At 48.2% G+C, this 21,320-nt stretch overlaps 1 protein-coding gene across 1 annotated transcript in view; it reads right to left on the reverse strand.

The window, feature by feature from the left end:
- The window catches only part of LOC138283817 (RNA exonuclease 1 homolog), a 41,523-nt gene extending 33,277 nt beyond the window's left edge, over positions 1 to 8,246 (reverse strand). The window contains exon 1 of the mRNA XM_069221938.1: positions 7,793 to 8,246. Coding sequence (XP_069078039.1) covers positions 7,793 to 8,135 — 343 coding nt within the window. The 5' untranslated portion in view covers positions 8,136 to 8,246. The remainder of the gene's footprint in view (positions 1 to 7,792) is intronic.
- Positions 8,247 to 21,320: the final 13,074 nt, after the last annotated feature.

Genomic DNA, 21,320 nt, shown 5'->3' on the forward strand with positions numbered 1-21,320 from the left:
CCTCCTATGAAGATGACGTTGTCATAAACCTCCAAAGCTAAACTGCATTTTAGGCATGTTATTTTAGTATGTTTGTCTTTGGTACACAGTCAGCATGCCTTTATATTTTATAGGATACTAAAATACATCAACTCATCTAAACAATGACTTTGCTACATGTTACACTATATCTATGTTTCAAGGTCTGAGAGTAAATGTGTAAAATAGACATGTAGTCAAAGCGGACATATTTTCATCATGCTGGTTCAGACCTGTTATGTTTTGGGTCATTGGACACATTAAAAGTCAGTGGTCAACCATATATAAACCCCATGAATTGTCCACTGAATTTGATAGGTCTTTGTAACAGGTTATCAGGGGAGGTCCTACCAGACTGCGGCAGCATCCATTCTTATGCCAAAAGTCAATAAAGAGATAAGAGGAACTGAGTCGGGCTGATCGTGTGTTTTCATTCCAAGGGAATAGTCTCTCTGAAGAAGTCTGATTACCACAGCTGATCCGTTGTGAACAAATATACAGTGTGCTGGGCCCCAAGGAACTCGAGAGGCAGGTTAGCCACGCCATGCTATCACAGTGTAGCATATAGAAGTAGCCTTTCGGGTGTTAGGCTGCTAGGAATATTCTAATTATGTTCATTTCATTCTCATTGATACTAAAATGCATGTGTTCTGTTTTGATTTTATTCTGAGTGTTTGTCACAGGATGACACTGTTGAAGCAAAACACTTTCAAACTTGTGTAGATATGTTAAGTGTGCTATTCTAAAGACTGAATCTTCACAAAACTTTGCTAAACAAAAGTTCATCGACCTCATCTCAGAGAAAAAAGAAGGTTCCCAAAATCAAACATCCCCATGCATATTTCATACTTTCTTTTCGGACATAATCCCACAAAAACTGCTAAACAAAATCAAACCAAATGTGGCAGGAAACTAAATCTTGGTCCAGGGAGTGTGCTTTTGTGACTTGTGTAAATCTGTTAATAGATTTTGAGATATTAAGGTTTTAAATTTGTACATATGGGGACCCTTTGTCAAAATTACAAAAATCATGCCATTTCATTGGATGAGGAGGCTTTCTCAGAGCAAATATTCTGATTGGCTGGCCTCAACATGAAAAGAAATGCTGGTGCTGCCATTACAGGACTTGATCCACTGTCTTGAAAATGGTTGGTTATATATATATATAAGGTCAGGGTAGGGATACCTGACCCCCTAGCACCTGGGGCCAATATTAAATGGTTTGTCTGCAATCCTGTGGTTCTCCAGTGGAATTGCAGTACAAAAAGTTGCAGTGGTTTATTCTTTTTCATTAAAAATGACCCTCAGGCCCTCAGGGACCCAGGGCTTTGAGGTCATGCTATTTTAATTATTTCTTTGTTTGGGCAGAGAGACATGCATGGGTCCCTCTCCCAGAGCCAAAAACGGCTTTGGCTCTGAGGCAACAATATTTATAAAGGGGGGAGCATGTGTTAGGCGCAAATATGGCCTCGACAACCCATCCCCTGAATCCAGTAATTTAGTACAGTGGCCTGGGGAGCCCACTCACAGTACCCTACTTGCTCACAGCCGACCAGAGCATAAGGAGCAAAAGTGCACTGTTCCCAAATGGCGGGAGCAGAAAAGCTTCCACTAGATGGGCAGGAAACAGGATTGCTTTCCAGTGGGAGCAGAAAGAATAGCTTTCCCAGCCGGAATCAAACTAGGAATGCCAGATCCCACAAGCAGCACATTCCCTATGCAACAAAATATTTAAAAACAGTATGTTGAGCAGCACATGAGTGGGCTCCCTGAGCTGCCCTTAAAGATGAAAAAAAACAATTATCACAGCAGTGAGTTCCCTCTGTGGCCTACATTAAAAAAAAACATGGCAGCCTGTGAGTGGGCTTTCAGCACTTCTATATCAAATATAATTAAGAAAATAGCAGCACTGTAGTAAAGGATATAGCAGTGAATATGAAATTACCAGAGTTGCTACTTATTTCAAATGAACTGATTCTGCTGGAGGAGCACCTCATAACATGCTAAATGGGTTTTACTTAGTTATGTTTGGTTCCTGGTGGTGCCCCAAAACGGGGCTTTCGCACCATCAATATTTTTTTTATGTTGTGGGGGTCTGCAGGAAGTGCGGTGAGACAGGCTGAGTTCTACACCAAATTCACTCAGCATAAGAGTGACAGATATGCCCATGCACACTAGGATATGATGAGATGTTATATTTCTAAGTGGCTTTTTCAAACTAACAATATAAAACCCAACTTCACTAAAGAATGTATTTTTAAATTGTGAGTTCAGAGACCTCAAACTCCATAATTTTATCTGCTTTCAAAGGGAGTCTGCACTTTAATAATATTTAAAGGCAGCCTCCATGTTAACCTTTGAGAGAGATAAGCCTTGCAAAGTGAAAACCAGATTTAGCAGTATTTCACTGTTAGGACATGTAAAACACATCAGCACATGTCCCACCTCTAACATACACTGCACCATGCCCCTTGGGCTACATAGGACCTACCTTTGAGGTGCCACACATGAAAAAAAAGGGAAGGTTTAGACCTGTCAAGTGGGTACACTTGCCAAGTCCAACTGGCAGTTTAAGGCTGCACACACAGACACTGCAGTGGCAGGTCTGAGCCATGTTTACAGGGCTACTTGTGTGGGTGGCACAACAAGTGCTGCAGGCCCACTAGTAGCATTTGATTTACAAGCCCTAGGCACCTCTAGTGCACTTTACTAGAGACTTACTGGTAAATCAAAAATGCCAATGATGGAAAAGCCAATTACACATACATTTTACACAGGAACACCTGCACTTTAGCTCTGGTTTACAGTGGTAAAGTGCCCAGAGTATCAAAAACAGCAAAAACAGAGTCCAGCACACATCATCAACCTGGGAAGCAGAGGCAAAAAGTTATGGAAGACCACGCCAAGGATGCTTACAGTCATCAAACAAACATTATATATTCCTGCAAGTAGAAGGGTCTCACAGACTTACTGTTGTATTGCTTTTTTATATTGGCCATCAGGACAAACATTTACATATGAAAAAATTGTCACTAAGTCTTATTTTATTCAGTTTATTTTAATTATTTTATTCAGGAATATGTTACAATTATATATATATATATATTTATTTTTAATAAGTTACATATTTTGATTGTTGAACCTGGCCCTTTTTGCAGGGTCTCCCCTAGATTATTGTCTTACGTTGCTGAACTTTTATTGTTGGCATTAGGACTCTTAGCACTTTTTCCTGCTAACAAGTGGTAAATTATTTGTGCTCACTCCCTTAAACATGGTTTCAATTGGCATCTACCTGACTGGTATATTTAATCGACTTGCAAGTCACCAGCAACACAACGCATGTATGTTGGAAAATGGGCTATTGGTAAGGGCAGGTACGTACCTACACTTAGCAACAGGCTACCAACCTCCACTTAGGTCAGTTAGGTCTCAGTAAATTAAACCCAGCTCAACCCTTGGTAGCTTGGCAACGAGCGACAAGGCTTAACTTAGGAGACAGAGTGTAAAGCATTCAAATATCACAAAACAGTGATTAAATAAAACACAGGAAACAGGTTAAAAATCTTAAATCAATTTATAAAAATAGATTATATTTTTATCTTTAAAATGACACAAAAACAAATAAAATCGGATAAGGGAAACCGGAGATATATTGTTTTCTCGTGCCTAGAAATAAAAAGCGCCAATCTGGTCATCTGGTCGCACCTCAACCTGGGCAAAGTAAAAAGTTTAAGGCCGACCGCGATGGAGCCCGGCTTGGGTACAGCCCGCGGTAGGCCTCGGTCAAAAGTTTACCTTAGGACTTAGTTGTTTTTCTGAAGATTTTCTTCAGCGGGACGAACCTGCCAGTCCAATCCGACTTTCTGGAACTCTTCCTTGGATTCGCATCACGGGAGCCCCCAATTGAGATTTTTACCTTCAGTCGTAGTTGTTTTTTCGAAGTGAAAATCCTTCGACTGGGGCAAACCTGGATCTTGATCCGACGTCCTTGGAGCCCTCTGCGGGTACGCGGGCTGGGAGGTCCCGGTCAACTTCCTACGTTCGGACTTAGTCTCTTTTTTGGAGATTTTCTTCACCGGGACGAACCTGCAAGTCAGGCCGAGTCGCGGTTGAGGCAAGCAGGCTAGAGTTGCCGCTGCGGGTTGGTCCCTCTATGGAGCTTTTTTCCAAAAGTTCTCCAAAGTTCGTTTGGGGTCCACAGCTCACCTCAAGGTTCCAGAAGCTCTGAGATGCTCCTTGGGGGTGTGGACTACAACTTCCAGAATGCACCTGGCCAAACTCCTTTTTGGTCACTGGTCAGCTGGTTGGTTTCTTCAGGAGTTGGTGCAGGGGACTCTGGTTAGCACCTGTAGCAAACAGAGAGTCCTTCCTTGAACCAGTTGAAGCCAGGCAAAATCCTTCTTGTGGTGAAGCCCAAGTGTGCAGCTGGTGCAGTCCTTCAGAGTGCAGGGTCCAGGTGCAGGCCAAGGGTCCAGCAGGGCAGTCCTTCTTCTCCTGTAGTTCTTCCTTGTTGGAATCTGATGGGGATCTGAGGTGTGGGTGCAGGTCTGCCAGTTGTATCCCTGCTCCTGGGTGAAACACAGGGGGGGGGGTGTCCTGGTTCTCCGATCAGGTGCAGGGTCCTTCCCCCTGTGATGACCCCTTCCTGGGAAATGTGGCAAAAATCAATCCCAGGGAGCAACATTCCTCAAAAATCCTTTATGGCTGAAAGTGATTTTTGGAGGTTACATCTGGCTGAGCCCACCCACTGGTGTGGCTAAAAATCCTAAACACACCCCTCTCCTGCCCTCTCCTAATCTAATCAAGGGGGCACCTATTTGCCTGGGTTTGCAGGATGTGAGGGTGTTGCTGGGTTGCTCCAAATGTCCTTCTCTGCCTTTGAAGACCAGTTTGGCAGCCCTCCCCCTTCCTGCTTCACCATCTGCTGAGGGGAGATATCCTCCCCCAGGCACATCTCTTTCTGTGAAGCAAAGGCCACTTCACACCTCATCAAGGCAGCCTGGCCAGGCTGCCAGAGGCTGGCCAATCAGAGCACAGCAGCAAAAACACTGCAGGGCTGAAATTGGCAACTTTTCAGGTAAAGTTTAAAACTCTTTACCTGAACAAGTTATATTAAATCCAACAACTGGAAGTTATGGGATTTATTATAGCAAATAATTGTATGCCAAACTTTTGGTATCTGTTACTTAAGGGGACTTTTAAAATTAAAATAAAGTCTCAACTTTCTAGCCTATGGAGGCCATTCACTACAATAAGGGAAACACAAATTTGGCTGTTTTACCTCACCAGGACTTATAACACTATTTCTATAAGGTCCCTGCTTATAGTTACATGGCACCCAGCCCTAGGGGCACATAGGGCACACCTTAGGGGTGACTTATATGTAAAAATAAGGTAGTTTAAGACTTTGGAACTACTTTTAATTCCAAAGTTGAATTTGCATGTAACTTTACTTTAAAAGCAGCCAGCAAGGCTGGCATGCCTTTAAAATGACACTGGGCACCTCAGCAGTGCACCTATGGGGGAACTACCTATGCTGGGGTCCCTAAACCTCCATGCCCTACCATATACTAGGGACTTATAGGTAGGTTACTTTTGCCAATTATAATTAGCCTAATTTGCATATCCACTTTACCCAGAGCACTGGCCCTGGGACTGGTAAGCAGTACCCAGGGCACAGCCAATAGTCAATAACCACCAGTATCTGTCCAAAAAGTTTGGGGGTGACCAGGGCAAAAAGGAGGACTTTCCTACAATGTACATGTACCCAGGGCCTATAAATTAAATGTTACTAAGGGACGAGTAGCACTCATTGTGCCACTCCCCAAAGTAGCCTTTTAAAACATATGTCAGGTCTGCCACTGTCTCCTATAATGCAGATATAAACTGTGTTATCGACCTGACAAAATATACCTTTTGGCAGACCTAAACCCTCCTTGTAAATATTTATATGTCACCCATAAGGTAGGCCCTAAAGGCTCAAAGGCAGGGTGCATTGTATTTAAATACTAGGACATGTGCTCACATTTTACCTGTTCTGGAAGTGAAAAACTCCTAGAGTCATTTTTTACCTGTCACAGGGCCTATCTCTCCCGGTGACTAATACTGGGGTTATTTATTATATTTAAGTGATTTCTTTGGATTGGAAGCAGATAAAGATATGTTGTTTCTGCTCAAATGAGTTGCAATTTAAAATCCTCTTCAAAGTTGAGGCCAGATTTTCATTCTGAGAGTGACACTTTTAGAACTCTGGTAATTTCTTGTCCTAACCATCTGTGCCTTCTGCCAGTGTCCTGGGTTGCATGACTATAAATGGTTTTGCTGCTGGTATGTAAGTATTAGTTTCAGAAAGTAACAAAAAGGAGTCCTAGGCGTGGACAGGATGGGTCATCCTTGCAGAATAACTAAGGCGACTGTTCCCAGCCCCACTTACTTTTCAAAGTGCTTTGCCTTCTACACACACAAAGGAATCTGACACCAGGCCTGCCCTGTCTTATGTCACCCCACAGTTTTGAATCATAATAAGGGAAGGGGATCAACTTTTTGAAAGCAGTTGGGGTGAGACAAGGACTTTCCCCAAAAAAAGGCTGGCACCAGTTATAAATAGTGGACCTTCAAAGTCACTAGATAGACCACTCCTAGATCCATGCAAGTTAAAGTAGAAGGACTGATCTGGTGGAAAGACTGATTTGCTGTCTGAAAAGGAAAATTTTACCTTCTTGACTTCATCCTTGGCTACCTAAAGTGACTTCACTGGCATTTGGCTGACCTGTGTGAGTTAAAGGGGCACAACAGGCTTCAGTGGCCTCTCTGCAACTGCCCAGTACCCTGCTGCACTGGACCTGCTTGTACGTGCCTGAGCACTGCTGCTGGCCTCTGCTTGGAGTGAGTCCTGATTCCCAAGAGGTGCCCTCTATGTCTTGGATCCTTGGCTGGCATTAGAATGTACTCCTCCTTGCGTAACTATGGTGTGACAGGTTGGCGCAATGAGGACAAGTAGTCAGCAGCAGTGGTGCCTGGGCATTTTTATTGATTGTCTATTTAAGTCATACAGTTCAGATCATCCATATGGGTGCTTGAATGTCTCTTTAATCTTCTGTCCGTCGTCTCGTTACAGGGCTCCCAGGAGGCGCATGGGGAAACAAGAAGGAGAAAAACACAGGTAAGTGTTTCTGTTATTTGGCAAGGTTCCTATTTCTTTCCTATCGTTCTTCTCTTTTCTCTTTCTGTTCTTTCATCTTTCTCCGTCTTTTCTGGACCTCTGTCTGTCCCTTCTTCTCCTTTCCTGTGCCCTGTTCTGTTGATCTCCTCTTTTCTTTTCTCTCTTTGCTTGTTTGTGGGCCGCCTGGGGTTCTTCCTTTCTTTAGCTATCTGAGTTTTTCCTTCCTCTACACCCTCTTCTTGCCTTTCTTTCCTTGGACTTACAATAGGGCTGCTTTTTCTTCCTGCCTTCTCTGTATGTCGAGCGACCCCTCCGTTTCCTGCCTCTCTTCCCTGTCCCCTTAATCTGCTGGGTTGCCTGTCAAGATATAGCTTATCAGGAACTGAGGTCCCCTCCCCTGGGTTTTTGGGTGTCTCAGCGTATCCAACCCCAGTGTATGTGAAGGAAAAATAACAATAAACCCAAAAGAAAAATAACAATTATGTAAATGTGCCGTACGTAAATCAGAATAACACAATTATTTCTCTCTCGGGTTCTTTTTTTGTTTTCCCACGCCGCCCTCACCACCCTTTCACTGTTCCTTCCCCTCCTTCCTTGCCGTACCCCACGCACCTGTGCTGGCCACGCTTTCCTTTAAGCATGGCCGGGACTTGCGCAGGGTGCCTCCCGCGCCTCGGACTCGACGGGCAACTCTTCCTGTTGTTCCTCCATCTTCACGATGTCTTGTTCGCCTCCAGAGACACTCCTCGGCTCCTTCTTCCTGCTTTCCTCTCCGTCGCCGCCGTCCATTCCCAGGTCCTCTTTTTTGTCCCAGCAGAGGACGCCCAATGCCTGCTCCTGCCCTTCGATTGGCCGAGGTTTTGTGCTCTTCCGCGTCAGGAGAGGCGGAGACAGTTTGTTCTCGGCCTGACGGATCTGCTTGCCGAAACAGAGATCCGTCACATATGGGTTCCATCAAATCCAATGCAGTGTGAGGCAACTCGACACAGTACTTTCCATTTCAGCCCCTCGTAGCTCCTGATCAAAACTGATGCAATGTGATGCAACTTGATGCAGGACCTCGTATCTCAGCCTTTGCAGTTCCTCTCAGATCTGTTACAGAGTGACGCAACTCAGCGCAGGACTTTGCCTCACAGCACCGCGCAGCTCGTGATTGGAACCAACTCTGAGTAATGCAGAGCCTTGCATCAAAGACATAAGGAACAACTCTGTGGGACTAACTTGGTCCCTGTATCCAGCCTTTACCTTAACTTGTGACTTTGTCCCGGTTTGGCATGACCAGATAACCACATTTGGGCCCATATTTATACTTTTTGACGCAAAACTGCGCTAACGCAGTTTTGCGTCAAAAAAATTAGCGCCGGCTAACGCCATTCTGAAGCGCCATGCGGGCGCCGTATTTAAGCAATGACGTTAGCCGGCGTTAGCCGCCAGCGCTGCCTGGTGTGCGTTGAAAAAAACGACGTACACCAGGCAGCGCCGGCATAGGGGGATATGGAGCTTGGGCGTGAAAAAATGGGGCAAGTCAGGCTGAGGCAAATTTTTCGCCTCAACCCGATTTGCGCCATTTTTTCCCACTCCCAACCCCCATAGAAATGACTCCTGTCTGAGCAAAGACAGGAGTCATGCCCCCTTGCCCAATGGCCATGCCCAGGGGACTTCTGTCCCCTGGGCATGATCATTGGGCATAGTGGCATGTAGGGGGGCACAAATCAGGCCCCCCTATGCCACAAAAAAAATAAATAAAATACTTACCAGAACTTACCTTAATGTCCCTGGGATGGGTCCCTCCAGCCTTGGGTGTCCTCCTGGGGTGGGCAAGGGTGACAGGGGGTGTCCCTGGGGGCATGGGAGGGCACCTCTGGGCTCCTTCCGAGCCCACAGGTCCCTTAACGCCTGCCTTTTCCAGGCGCTAAAAAACGGCGCAAAAGCGGCTGTACGTCATTTTTTTTGACCCGCCCACTCCCGGGCGTGAATTTTGCCCGGGAGTGTAAATACGGCGCACATGCCTCGGAGTAAATTTTTTAGACGGGAACGCCTACCTTGCATATAATTAACGCAAAGTAGGTGTTCACGCTAAAAAATGACGCAAACTCCATGGACTTTGGCGCTAGACGCGTCTAACGCCAAAGTATAAATATGGAGTTAGTTTTGCGTCGGAATTGCGTAAAAAAAAACGACACAATTCCGGCGCAAACAGAGTATAAATATGCCCCCCAGTTTGGTAGAGAGGGGACTTTATCACAAATGGTCAGATGAACTAGAACAAACTAGAAAAAGCTAGCCACGGGACCAGGAGGTCCAGTAGAAGGGCATAGGGAAGGAGAACTGGGGACTAATAGGGCTAGGGAAACCAGGATCAGTGGGATTAGCACCAGAAGACCCAATATAGGAGTGCCAGACCAAGCTTTACCACAATTAGGACTGGGACTACATGGACCAAGGTGACCAGGATCAGACGGATTAGGTACAGGCAAATGAGGGGGCTAGATTGTGAGAAAGTAGCCTCTTTCTAGCATGGTTATCCCCATTTTTGGCCTGTTTGTCAGTGTGTTTTACTGTGTCACAGGGATCCTGCTAGTCAGGACCCCAGTGCTTATGGTTTGTGGCCTACTTGTCAGTATGTTTCACTGTTTTTGTCAGTAATCTTGACTGTGTCACTAGGATCCTGCTAACCATGATCCCAGTGCTTATGCTCTCTCTGTTCCCAAATTTCTCACTACATAGTGGTAACCCAGTATTTCAACCTAAATTTGCATACTGGTGCCCCCTTATAAGTCCCTAGTATATGGTACTTAGGTACCCAGGGCATTGGGGTTCCAGGCGCTCCCTAAGGGCTGCAGCATTACTTTTGCCACCCATAGGGAGCCCTTGCAAAGGCATCTACAGGACTGCCATGTTAGCCTGTGTGAAATGGTGCATGCACCATTTCACAGCCATTTATAATGCACCAGGGCACTTATAAGTCACCTATATGTCAGCCATTCCAACCCTGAAAGCTGGGTGCAAAGTCCCTGTGTGTGAGGGCCCCCCTGCACTAGCAGAGGTGCCCCCACATTGTCCAGGATGATGTTCCCAGACTTTGTGAGTGCAGGGACACGATTTTACTCATGCACTGGACATAGGTCAGTACCTATGTCCTGCTTCACAATCATAACCCCTAATATGGTCATGTAAGGTGTCCAACAACTGGAAATCGTACCCTAATACTGATTCCAGTATAGGTTGTACAATCCCATGCACTCTGGGGGCTCCACAGTGGACCCCCAATACTGCCATACCAGCCTTCTGAGGTTTTTCAGGCAGCCCCAGCTGCTGCCACCTCACAGACAGGTTTCTACCCTCCTTTTCCTTGAGTAGCTCAAGCCCAGGATGGCAGAACAAAGGATTTTCCTTTGGTAGAGGGGTGTTACACCCTTTCCCTTTGGAAATAGATGCTACAGGCATGGGAGGGGTAGCCTCCCAGAGCCTCTGGAAATGCTTTGAAGGGCACAGATGGTGCCCTTCTTGCACAATCCAGTCTACACCGGTTCAGGGACCCCCCAGTCCCTGCTTGGGCACGAAACTGGTCAAAGGAAAGGAGAGTGACCACTCACCCGTCCATCACCACCCCAGGGGTGGTGCCCAGTGCTCCTCCAGAGTGTCCCTGGGTTTTGACATCTTGGATTCCAAGGTGGTGGGGCACTCTAGGAGCATCTGAATGGCCAGTGCCAGCAAGTGACGTCAGAGCCCTCCTCTGATAGGTGTTTACCTGATTAGGTGACCAATCCCCCTTTCAGGGCTATTTAGGGTCTCTCCTCTGGGTGTTCCTTCAGATTCGGATTGCAAGACTCCAGCAGGAATCCTCTGCATCCTTTACTTCATCTTCTACCAATGGAACCGCAGCTGAACCCTCCAGGAGCTCTACAAACTGCAACAAAGAAGACTTCTGCAACATTGTATCTTCAGCTCCTGCCAGGAACTGCAACAGTTTCCAGGTTGTACATCCTTTGAGGACTGCCTATCTTTAACCAGCACCAGAAGAACAGAAGGAATCTCCCGGGCAGTGACAGAGTCACTTCCCTGCTTCAGCAGGCACCTCTCTGCAGCAACGACTGGTGGCGTGGGTCCCCTCTCCAAACGACAAGCGTGTACGCAGCAGCACAGGTGGTGGACTAAAGTGACCCCAACAGTCCCAAGGTCTACCTGTCCAACTTTGGTGGAGGTAAGAGCTTGGCTCCCCAAGCAAAACAGTACCCCCATGCACCTTATGACTTGCAGTTCCCAAGGCTTGTGTGCAACCTTCCAAGAAGTTCTTCCTGCATAGCATAGGTTAGGCCCCCAACACTCCATCCTGTGATGCACAGCATCCTGAGTGGTTCTCTGGAAGTGTGGGAACCCTTTGTGTTGTGCTGCATGGGCCTCCATTTGCACCTTCTTTGTTCCAGTGCAGTGGGACTCCTGTACATGCTGCCTGGTATTCTGGGGGCTCTCTGAGTTGCTGCAAGCCCCGTCTCTCTCCCCCTCCTGGGTAGAGGCCACCAGGTTCCTCCTGGTCCCAGGCAGTGCCATCTTCTGCTCACCACGAGTTTTGTACGTGACAAGGTTTGTTGCCGGAATCCAGTGATTCTAACCAGACTGCAATCATCTATCCTGGGTGGGACATCTTCTGCAAAAACCAGGAACTCGCATCTGTCTTCTTGGGTGCATAACTGACTTTGTCTTCTCACCGGTGGTTCTTCTTTTGCACCTTCATCCGGGTTAGCACGGGCTCCAGTTCTCCCTGGACTCTTCAGTGCTTCTTGGACTTGGTCCCAAGTTCCACAGGTCTCCAGGTCCAGGAATCCATCATTGGTGTCTTGCAGTCTCTTCTGGTTCTTGCATAATCTTCCATCACAACTTCTTGTGTGTTTCAGGAAACTTACTGTGGTTTACTCCTGTTTTCCTGGGCTCTGGGTGGGGTCTATTACTTACCTGTGGTGTTTTCTTATACTCCCAGCACCCCTCTACACACTACACTTTCCTAGGTGGGAAACTGATTTTCGCATTCCACTATTTTAGTATATGGTTTGTGTTCCCCCAGGCCCATTACAACCTATTTTGATTTTCACTATTTGCACTGTTTTCTAACTGTTTACTTACCTGTTTTGGATTATAGTGTATATACTGTGTATATTACTTACCTCCTAAGGAAGTATAGTCTCTAAGGTATTTTTGGCATTTGTGTCACCAAAATAAAGTACCTTTATTTTTGTAACACTGAGTATTTTCTTTCATGTGTGTGAGTACTGTGTGACTACAGTGGTATTGCAAGAGCTTTGCCTTGCCTGCACGGCTACAGCTACCTCTAGACAGCCTAGCTGCTAGATACTGACTACATTTCACTAATAATGGATAACTGGACCTGGTATAAGGTGTAAGTACCTTTGGTAACCACTACAAACAGCCTCCTACATAGATAAAACAGGGAAGCAGGACTGTGAGGACTGATGGATGACAATTATGGTGCAGTGGATGAAAAGATTCATGACCAGGAGCCTGTGAAACTTGAGACCCAGGACTTAAATGACAATGGGCAGCAGCACATGGGAATGATGACCAGTCAAACCAGGACCAAAATGTACAGGGCCAGGAAGCTCTTAGACTCTCATGAACTGGACGTCAAGGAACATCAGAACTAGGAAAGACTAGGATGATCTGTGATAAGACAAGCTATTGCAGAGCCATACAGTCAAGAAGATGAGGGCCAGAAGAATCAGAAGCAGATTAAAGAGGAATACCAGATCAAGACCGGAAGGCCATTGGCCAATATGTCCATGATACATGTATAAGCAGGACAGGGATTAGAAAGACCAAAGAGGAAGTACTAAGGAGTCCCAGAAGATCAGAGCAAGAGGAATCAGTAAACTAAAGGGATTATCACCAAGATGACCTGAAACAGGGCTAAGAGGGTCATGAAGATCAGGACCTAGGGGACCAGGACATGATTTAACAAGTGGGGCAGAGAAAGCATTACAAGTAGCAGGACCAGGGTGAGAAGAATCTGAAGCCCAACCAACATCTTGAAGACTTAGTGGAATAAGGGTGGACAGGAGGACCAATACCAAAATGACCAGGCTCAGGAGTACCTAAATAAGGAGAACATGGATGAAGAGGACCTCAAACAATGGCTACCACACCAGCATGACAAAAACAGACAAGGAACAGACCCAGGAGAACTACAACAACCCAGACTAGTAGAATTAAGACTTAGAGTGCCTAGGAGGTGGACGATATGGAGACCCAGGACAAACATCACTAGGATTAAGAGGACCACAAAGGAACAGGGCAAGCTGGGCCAAAACGGTGTGAACCTGGAATGAAGATCCATGATGGGCAAAAGGCAAAGTTTATGATAACAAGCACAATAACACAAGAAGGACATGGACTGCCAGCACCAAGGAGACCAGGACTAAGATAGCCAGTGGGTCAGATCCAGGAGAACCCAACCTATAAAGGACAGGACCAAGAGGATCAGGGAAATGAGCAATGAATTTTGAGAAGGATAAGGACTATGAAAAACAAGAATAGCATGACCTTGAACAGGAGTGCCAGGTAGATGAGACCAAGGACACAGACAGCCAGATTCAGAAGAAACATTTCTAAGAGGACAAGGCCACAAAGGACTAAGGGGACCAGGGAAATCAGGGCTAAGGGGACCAGGACCTTGAGTATCAGGTCACATATGACCAGGGTAAAGAGGAAATGGAGGATCAGGGTGACCAGGACCAGGGATAACAGGGGCAGGATGATCACGGTCTTGAGGTTCAAACCACAGCGCTAGGAACAGGATGGCCAGAAAGATGAGCAATAGGATGGGCAGGCCCAGGAGGACCATATGAAGGTAGACTATGATGAGTTTGTGTAGCAGCAAAAGGACAAGCAGCAGAGAGATCAGGGCCAAGAGGTTTAGGACCAGATCCAGGAAGAGAAGATCCTGGCAAGGAGGCCCAGGAACCTGATTAATCAAGGAACACGAGGGAGCCAGTACCAAGAATACCAGGTAGGCCAATACCAGAGTAATGAGGATTATCAGGATCAGCACCAATAGGAACAGGAACAGGTGTAGGAGTGCCATGGGGACCATAACCACAGAGCCAGGGCCCACAGTAGCAAGTAGAGCAAAAAAAGGCCTGTATCTTGGGGTAGCAGTACCGGGGTGAGGAAAATCAGGAAGACCAGAAAAGCCAAGAAGACTAAGGGGACTTGACCTGTATGTCCAGGAAGACCAGGACCAAGATGACGAGACTCAGAAGGACCCAAACAAGAGAACCAGGATCAACCGGGCCCAGACAATTGGATGCAGTGCCAGAATGACCTTGAGGGCACAGCACAGGGCCCGTAAGGCAAGGATGATCCCAAGCAGTAATACAAGAGCTAAGAGGGCTAGGCCTAAGAGGATAATGAGACAAGAGATTTACACCAAATCACAAAAAGGGCACTTTCAGGACCAAAAGCTACCTTTCTACCTTTCTGCCAAATTTGGTGTAATTCTATCTAGTGGTTCTGGCTATAGTTGGGTCTAAATATCCCTATGGAAATTGCATGGGGGAAAAAGCATTTTGGGATCCCTCCTTTTGCTCTGCTCCACTTGATGAATCACCTCAAAACTTTCAAGACAGCAGCTGAAGTGAGTGGCTAACTAGTTTTGAAAATGTCATCTGGATTCGTCAAAGATCACCAAAGTTACTGACAAAACTAAAAACACTTTTCCTATGGAAACTAGGTCCTACCGATAACTACTTACTTAAACAAAACAAAAAACAAAGGCTATAGGGACGTTATAGTTAGGCTCACATTTTAAACATACAAACCATTCAAATTCACCAGTTATAGTTAGAGCTATCTTAAATAACTATAACTCGTGGCCTAAGTTAACTACAACTCGCGCTCCGCCATGCACAGTTTTTTTGTCAAAGATTTGACAGCAAATATTACAGTGATAGTATTAATGATGTTATCAAAGACGTCATAGGTGCCATAATTTGTAGGGTAATTAGCAGTGCATGGCGAGGGCGCTAGTTATAGTTACCTTAGGGCACAAGATACAGTTACTTGCGATAAATCTAACTATGACTGATGAATTTCTATGGTTTTGTACATTTCAAATAAGAGCCGAACTATAACATCCCAGTAACCTTTATTTTTTTCAGTGAATTTCTATGGTGTTTTTCTAATTCTTCTTCCTAACCATAACTTCTTTGTAACCTTTGTTATTTCAGTGAATGTCTATGTTTTGTTTAACATATAGGCCCTCATTACAACATTGGTGGTAAAAGGCACTTACCGCCGTGCAGAAGACCGCCAACACACCGCCACAGCCGTGGGAATCCGCCACAGCTATTATCACCCACAATACGGAATCCGCCAAAATTCAGACACCCACACAAGTCCGCTACACTATCATGACACACGAATCCACGCGGCGGTCTTTCAACCGCGGTATTCCATTGGCGGTACACACCGCTGATCTCAAAATACACACACACATACAAAACACAGCCACATTGGACAATTCAAAATACACACACCTGATACACATACACACACCACTCCCACACACCCAATACAATATAAAACACACACCCACATCCCCCACAAACCCCTACAACAATTGAGAAAGAAGCACAGAGAGAGACACCACCATCAACAATACTAGCATTCACAGGCACACCAGACCATCACCCACATAACTTCCACGCACCTCACACAACACCCCACCACATATCAGCACACTTATCACCACACACACCACCCCACACATCACCCACACCACCCCATGGCACAGCAAAGACACCCCAGGTGCTCGGAGGAGGAGATCAGGGTCATGGTGGAGGAAATCGTCCGGGTAGAGCCACCGCTATTCGGATCACAGGTGCAGCACACGTCCATTGCAAGGAAGATGGAGCTATGGCGAAGAATAGTGGACAGGGTCAACGCAGTGGGATAGCACCCAAGAAATCGGATGAGATCAGGAAGAGGTGGAACGGCCTATGGGGGAAGGTGCGTTCCATGGTCTCAAGACACCACCTTGCGGTTTAGCGGACTGGTGGCAGACCCCCGCCTCCTCCCCCATAATTAACAACATGGGAGGAGCAGGTCTTGGCGATTCTGCATCCTGAGGGCCTCGCAGGAGTAGATGGCGGACTGGACTCTGGTAAGTCAAATCTTAACTACTACATCCCCCACCCTACCTGCATGCCATCACATACACCCACCCTCACCCCCATCACTCCAACTCCTCACAGATGTCCCACTATCACAAACCACACATCCCAAAACCAAGCCCTGCATGCAACACCAAAGCATGGACACCCATCACCAAAGCATGCCCACTGCACAAACCCATACACCCCCCTAAACCATCATCACACAAGGTCCCACACAGGAATGCAAGCACTGAGGTACATGGTCACCCACCCATTGCACACTATGCCACACACAGATGTAATAAACATCCTTTTATACACCTGCAGGACCCCTACCCAACGTCACCGGACAGGAGGGTCCACACATGTCCACACCACCAACAGAAGAGGCCCACAGTGATGACAGCAGCTCTGTCCAACTGGATCTAGATGACCAGCCCGGCCCATCAGGGACCTCGGGACAGTCGGTTCCCCTGACACAGTCACAGGCCACTACAGAGCTTCCCCCCTCTGGAAACACCAGCACAGCACCCACCCAGTGGGCCCATACCTCTGTCCCCAGGACACGTCAATCAGCAGTGTGTCCACCACTAAAGGGAACCCAGGCTAACCCACCACCCCAACAACAACAGGGACCTGGGGGCAGTGGCAGTGCGCACACGGTCCAGGGGGCGGAGGCACAGGTACACAGGGGAACAGGGGCGACAGGGGGAGGACAGGCCAAGGGAACCCACTCTCCACAAGGCCCTCTCCTCCATCATGGGAGCCTACCACCACTCCCAGGAGATGATGGGAACGGTACTGGCCAAGTTTCAGGAGACCCAGCGCCTGCAGGAGGAACAGTATTTGGGCTTCAAGGAGGAACTCAGAGCCATCAATTCCACCCTGGGCACCATCGTTGGGGTGCTAAAAGGAAGTACTCAACACCAGGAGGGACACTGTGGCACAACAAGGGGCCCCTGACACTAGCATGGACGATGAACTGCCCACCACCTCCGCCGGCGCTAGTGGACAGGAGGCACCGCCACAGGACCACCACACCAGCACCCCACGCCCTTGCAGAGGGAGAACCACCCCGCAAACGGTCCCTGAGATCCAGGACAAAGACAGAGAACGATGCCAAGACCCCCGCCAAGAAATGAGACCACCCTGAATGTCATCCTTCTGTCCCACTTTGTCACCCTATCCATCCTTAAACTGCCCTAGCTCCACTTCCTATGCCCATTTGGGCAATGCACCTGTGAGACTAATAGACTGGACTCTGCCATGGACATTCCTCCACCATCACCACTCACCATTTTGCAACCCCCCCCAATATTTTGCACGCACAAAACAATCTGGAGTCAGTCTGTGATTTCGGAATAGTGTATTAGCAATTACTGTGGCAAAAAGATCTTTCAAATGTAATGTCAACATACCTATGTCACACAGCTCTAGTCCTTGAGGAATCAAAGCAGATGTCAGACACATCTGTGAAATCGTAAGGGAAAGTGACAACTCAGTGACCATACACTGGGTGAAAACGACAGACAGTAGAGAAGTAGTAGTGTTAAAGTACATGTAGTAGGCAGGTTTGTATTCTTACCTGTGTCTCACTGGAAATATTGCTGGATCACCGAGTCCCTGTTGTCCATTTCCTCTTCTTCTGCTTCCTCGTCTTCACTGTCCACAGGCTCCACAGCTGCAACAACACCACCATCTGGACCATCCTCCTGCAGAAAAGGCACCTGTCGTCGCAAAGCCAAGTTGTGAAGCATACAGCAGGCCCCGATGATCTGGCACACCTTCTTTGGTGAGTAGAATAGGGATCCACCTGTCATATGGAGGCAACTGAACCTGGCCTTCAAGAGGCCGAAGGTCCGCTTGATTATCCTCCGAGTTCACCCATGGGCCTCATTGTAGTGTTCCTCTGCCCTTGTCCTGGGATTCCTCACTGGGGTCAGTAGCCATGACAGGTTGGGGTAACCAGAGTCACCTGCAAATGGCGAGGGACAACTGTTAGACACACACTAACCTGTAGGGATAACCCCAGACCCAGACAACCATTCCCACTGTCTTGCTTCCAGGTGCTCACCTAATAGCCACACACAGTGCCTCTGGAGTTGATCCATCACATAAGGGATGCTGCTATTCCGCAGGATGTAGGCGTCATGACATGAGCCAGGGAACTTGGCATTCACATGGGAGATGTACTGGTCTGCCAAACACACCATCTGCACATTCATGGAATGATAACTCTTCCGGTTTCTGTACACCTATTCACTCCTGCGGGGGGGACCAAAGCCACATGTGTCCCATCAATGGCACCTATGATGTTGGGGATATGTCCCAGGGCATAGAAATCACCTTTCACTGTAGGCAAATCCTCCACCTGAGGGAAAACGATGTAGCTCTGCATGTGTTTCAGCAGGGCAGACAACACTCTGGACATAACGTTGGAAAACATAGGCTGGGACATCCCTGATGCTATGGCACTGTTGTTTGAAATGACCCACTTGCAAGGAAAAGGAGCACTGACAGCACCTGCACTTGAGGGGGGATTCCTGTGGGATGGCGGATAGCTGACATCAGGTCTGGCTCCAGCTGGGTACACAGTTCCTGGATTGTTGGACGGTCAAGCCTGTATGTAATGATCACATGCCTTTCCTCCATTGTTGACAGGTCCACCAGCGGTCTGTACACCGGAGGATGTCGCCATCTCCTCACACGTCCCAGCGGACGGTGCCTGTGAAGGACAACAGCGAGCACAGAGTCAAACAACTCAGAGGTACGTACCCACAGCTTACACAGAACACAAATCCTAATCCGAAAAGTGGCCTGTATGTGTGTTGAGTCTAGGCCTAGGTATGTGTGACACACTTAAAAATGAAGCCATGTGGGCCCCTGAAATGGCGGCTGCCTGACCTCTAAAGTGGGACAATGGGATGTGAGGTAACTGCGCTGGCGTTGTACACCGTCGCGGTAGGCGGTCGAAGACCGCAGAGCAATGCTGCATTGGTTAACATTGGACCCTATGGGTCCCAGGAGCCAATGAGGATGTACGCTGGCGGTGACGGTACGCACCGCCGTGGATGTGACCGCCATTTTCTATCTGTTCAATCACTCGATACCTGATTTTCGACAGGAGAGGACCTACACTCCAAGTGCTGCTGTGACCTCGGTCTGGAAGAGACAATGGCTCGAGTGTCTGGGGAAAGGGCCCATGCCTTCACATCAGAGGCGTTGGAGAAACTCGTGGACGGGGTCCTCCCCCAGTACACGCTACTCTACGGTCCTCCAGACAAACAGGTAAGTACACTGGGAGCATGCTGTATGGGCTATGCCTGTGTGGAGCGGGGTGGATGTAAGAAGGGGGGGAGATTGCGGCGTGCATGAAACGACGGTGAGTGCATGTGCCACATGGCAAGGGTAGGGATGGGGGCCAATGACTGTGACGGTGCAGTTGTTAATAACTTTTCTTTTCCCCATGTACAATTCATGTAGGTCAGCGCCCACCAGAAAAAAGATATTTGGCGTGCCATCGCCAAGGAAGTCCGGACCCTGGGGGTCTACCACAGACGGAGCACCCACTGCCAGAAAAGATGGGAGGACATTCGCCGCTGGAGCAAGAAGACGACTGAGGCTCAGCTGGGGATTGCCTCCCAACGTGGGAGGGGTGCCCGTCGCACCATGACCCCCCTGATGTTCAGGATCCTGGCGGTGGCATACCCGGAGTTGGATGGGCGCTTGAGGGCATCACAGCAGCCACAAGAGGGTGAGTACACTCTCATCCTGCTGATTTTGCACGAAGTGAGGTGTCTGGGTGGGGGAGGTGGGCTGTGGGTTTCCCTAGGCCAGGGCGAGTTTAGTAGACAAGGTCCCTCCGTAAGGCAGCCCATGTGGCACCCCACCCCACCTGCCAAATACACCTAGTCATGCCCCTGTGTCATCCATGTGTACAGATGTCGTCCAAAGCCTAGTAGGCCATTTCCCAGGGATTGAACAGTGGAGCCCAAGAGCGCGGCATAGTGCAGGGGGCTTCTGTGTCTGTCGTGTCCGCCAACGGTAGCGGTAATGCATGCACTGAGCATGTCCTTCTTCTGTCGTCCCCCCTTTTTGTGGTCTCCCTGTTCTTGTGTGCATTAGCATCATCAGGCGGAGGAGCAGTGGCACCGGACCACGAGGGAGTTGCATCCCACATGGCCCTGGAGGGCGACACGACGGGCTCTGAATTCACCAGTGGGACGGAGGGCTAGGGGAGCTCCACGGCAGGGACAGGAGCTGAGACCAGCGACACGGACTCGTCCTCTGATGGGAGCTCCCTTGTGGTGGCGGCAACATCTGTGCTCCCCGCATCTACAGTTACAGCCGCCACCCCCCCTACCAGCACCGCCCTCCCAGCAGCCCCTCAGCCTTTGCCCCATGCCCGCTCACCCAGGAGGGTGGGCAACACCTTCGCCCCAGGCACCTCAGCCCCTGCCCCAGTCACCCCTGCTGCCCTCAGTAAGGAGGCCATTGACCTCCTCAGGTCCATCACTGTTGGGCAGTCTACCATTTTGAATTCCATCCAGGGTGTCGAAAGGCAGTTGCAACAAACCAATGCATTCCTCGAGGGCATTCATTCTGGTCAGGCGGCCCTTCTTCAGCGAGCTTTTCAGACTCTGGCCTCAGCACTGATGGCAGCCATTGTCCCTGTCTCTAGCCTCCCCCCTCCAAACTTCCTCCACCCAGACCCAATCCCCTGTACCCCAACCTATCCCAAACACACCTTCAGACCAGCATGCACACACGTCAACACACAAGGGAAGCTCAGGCAAACATAAGCACCACACATCCCACAGGCACTCACGCAAGCATCACACACATGCAGACACACCAACATCCACTGCCTCCACTGTGTCCCCCTCCTCCTCGTCTCCCTCCTCCCTCCCAGTCTCATCTACACTCACACCTGCATGCACTACATCTACAGCCACTACTGCCATCACAAGCAC

The sequence above is a fragment of the Pleurodeles waltl genome, chromosome 3_1 (assembly GCF_031143425.1).
Source record: "Pleurodeles waltl isolate 20211129_DDA chromosome 3_1, aPleWal1.hap1.20221129, whole genome shotgun sequence".
Taxonomy (NCBI): Eukaryota; Metazoa; Chordata; class Amphibia; order Caudata; family Salamandridae; genus Pleurodeles; species Pleurodeles waltl.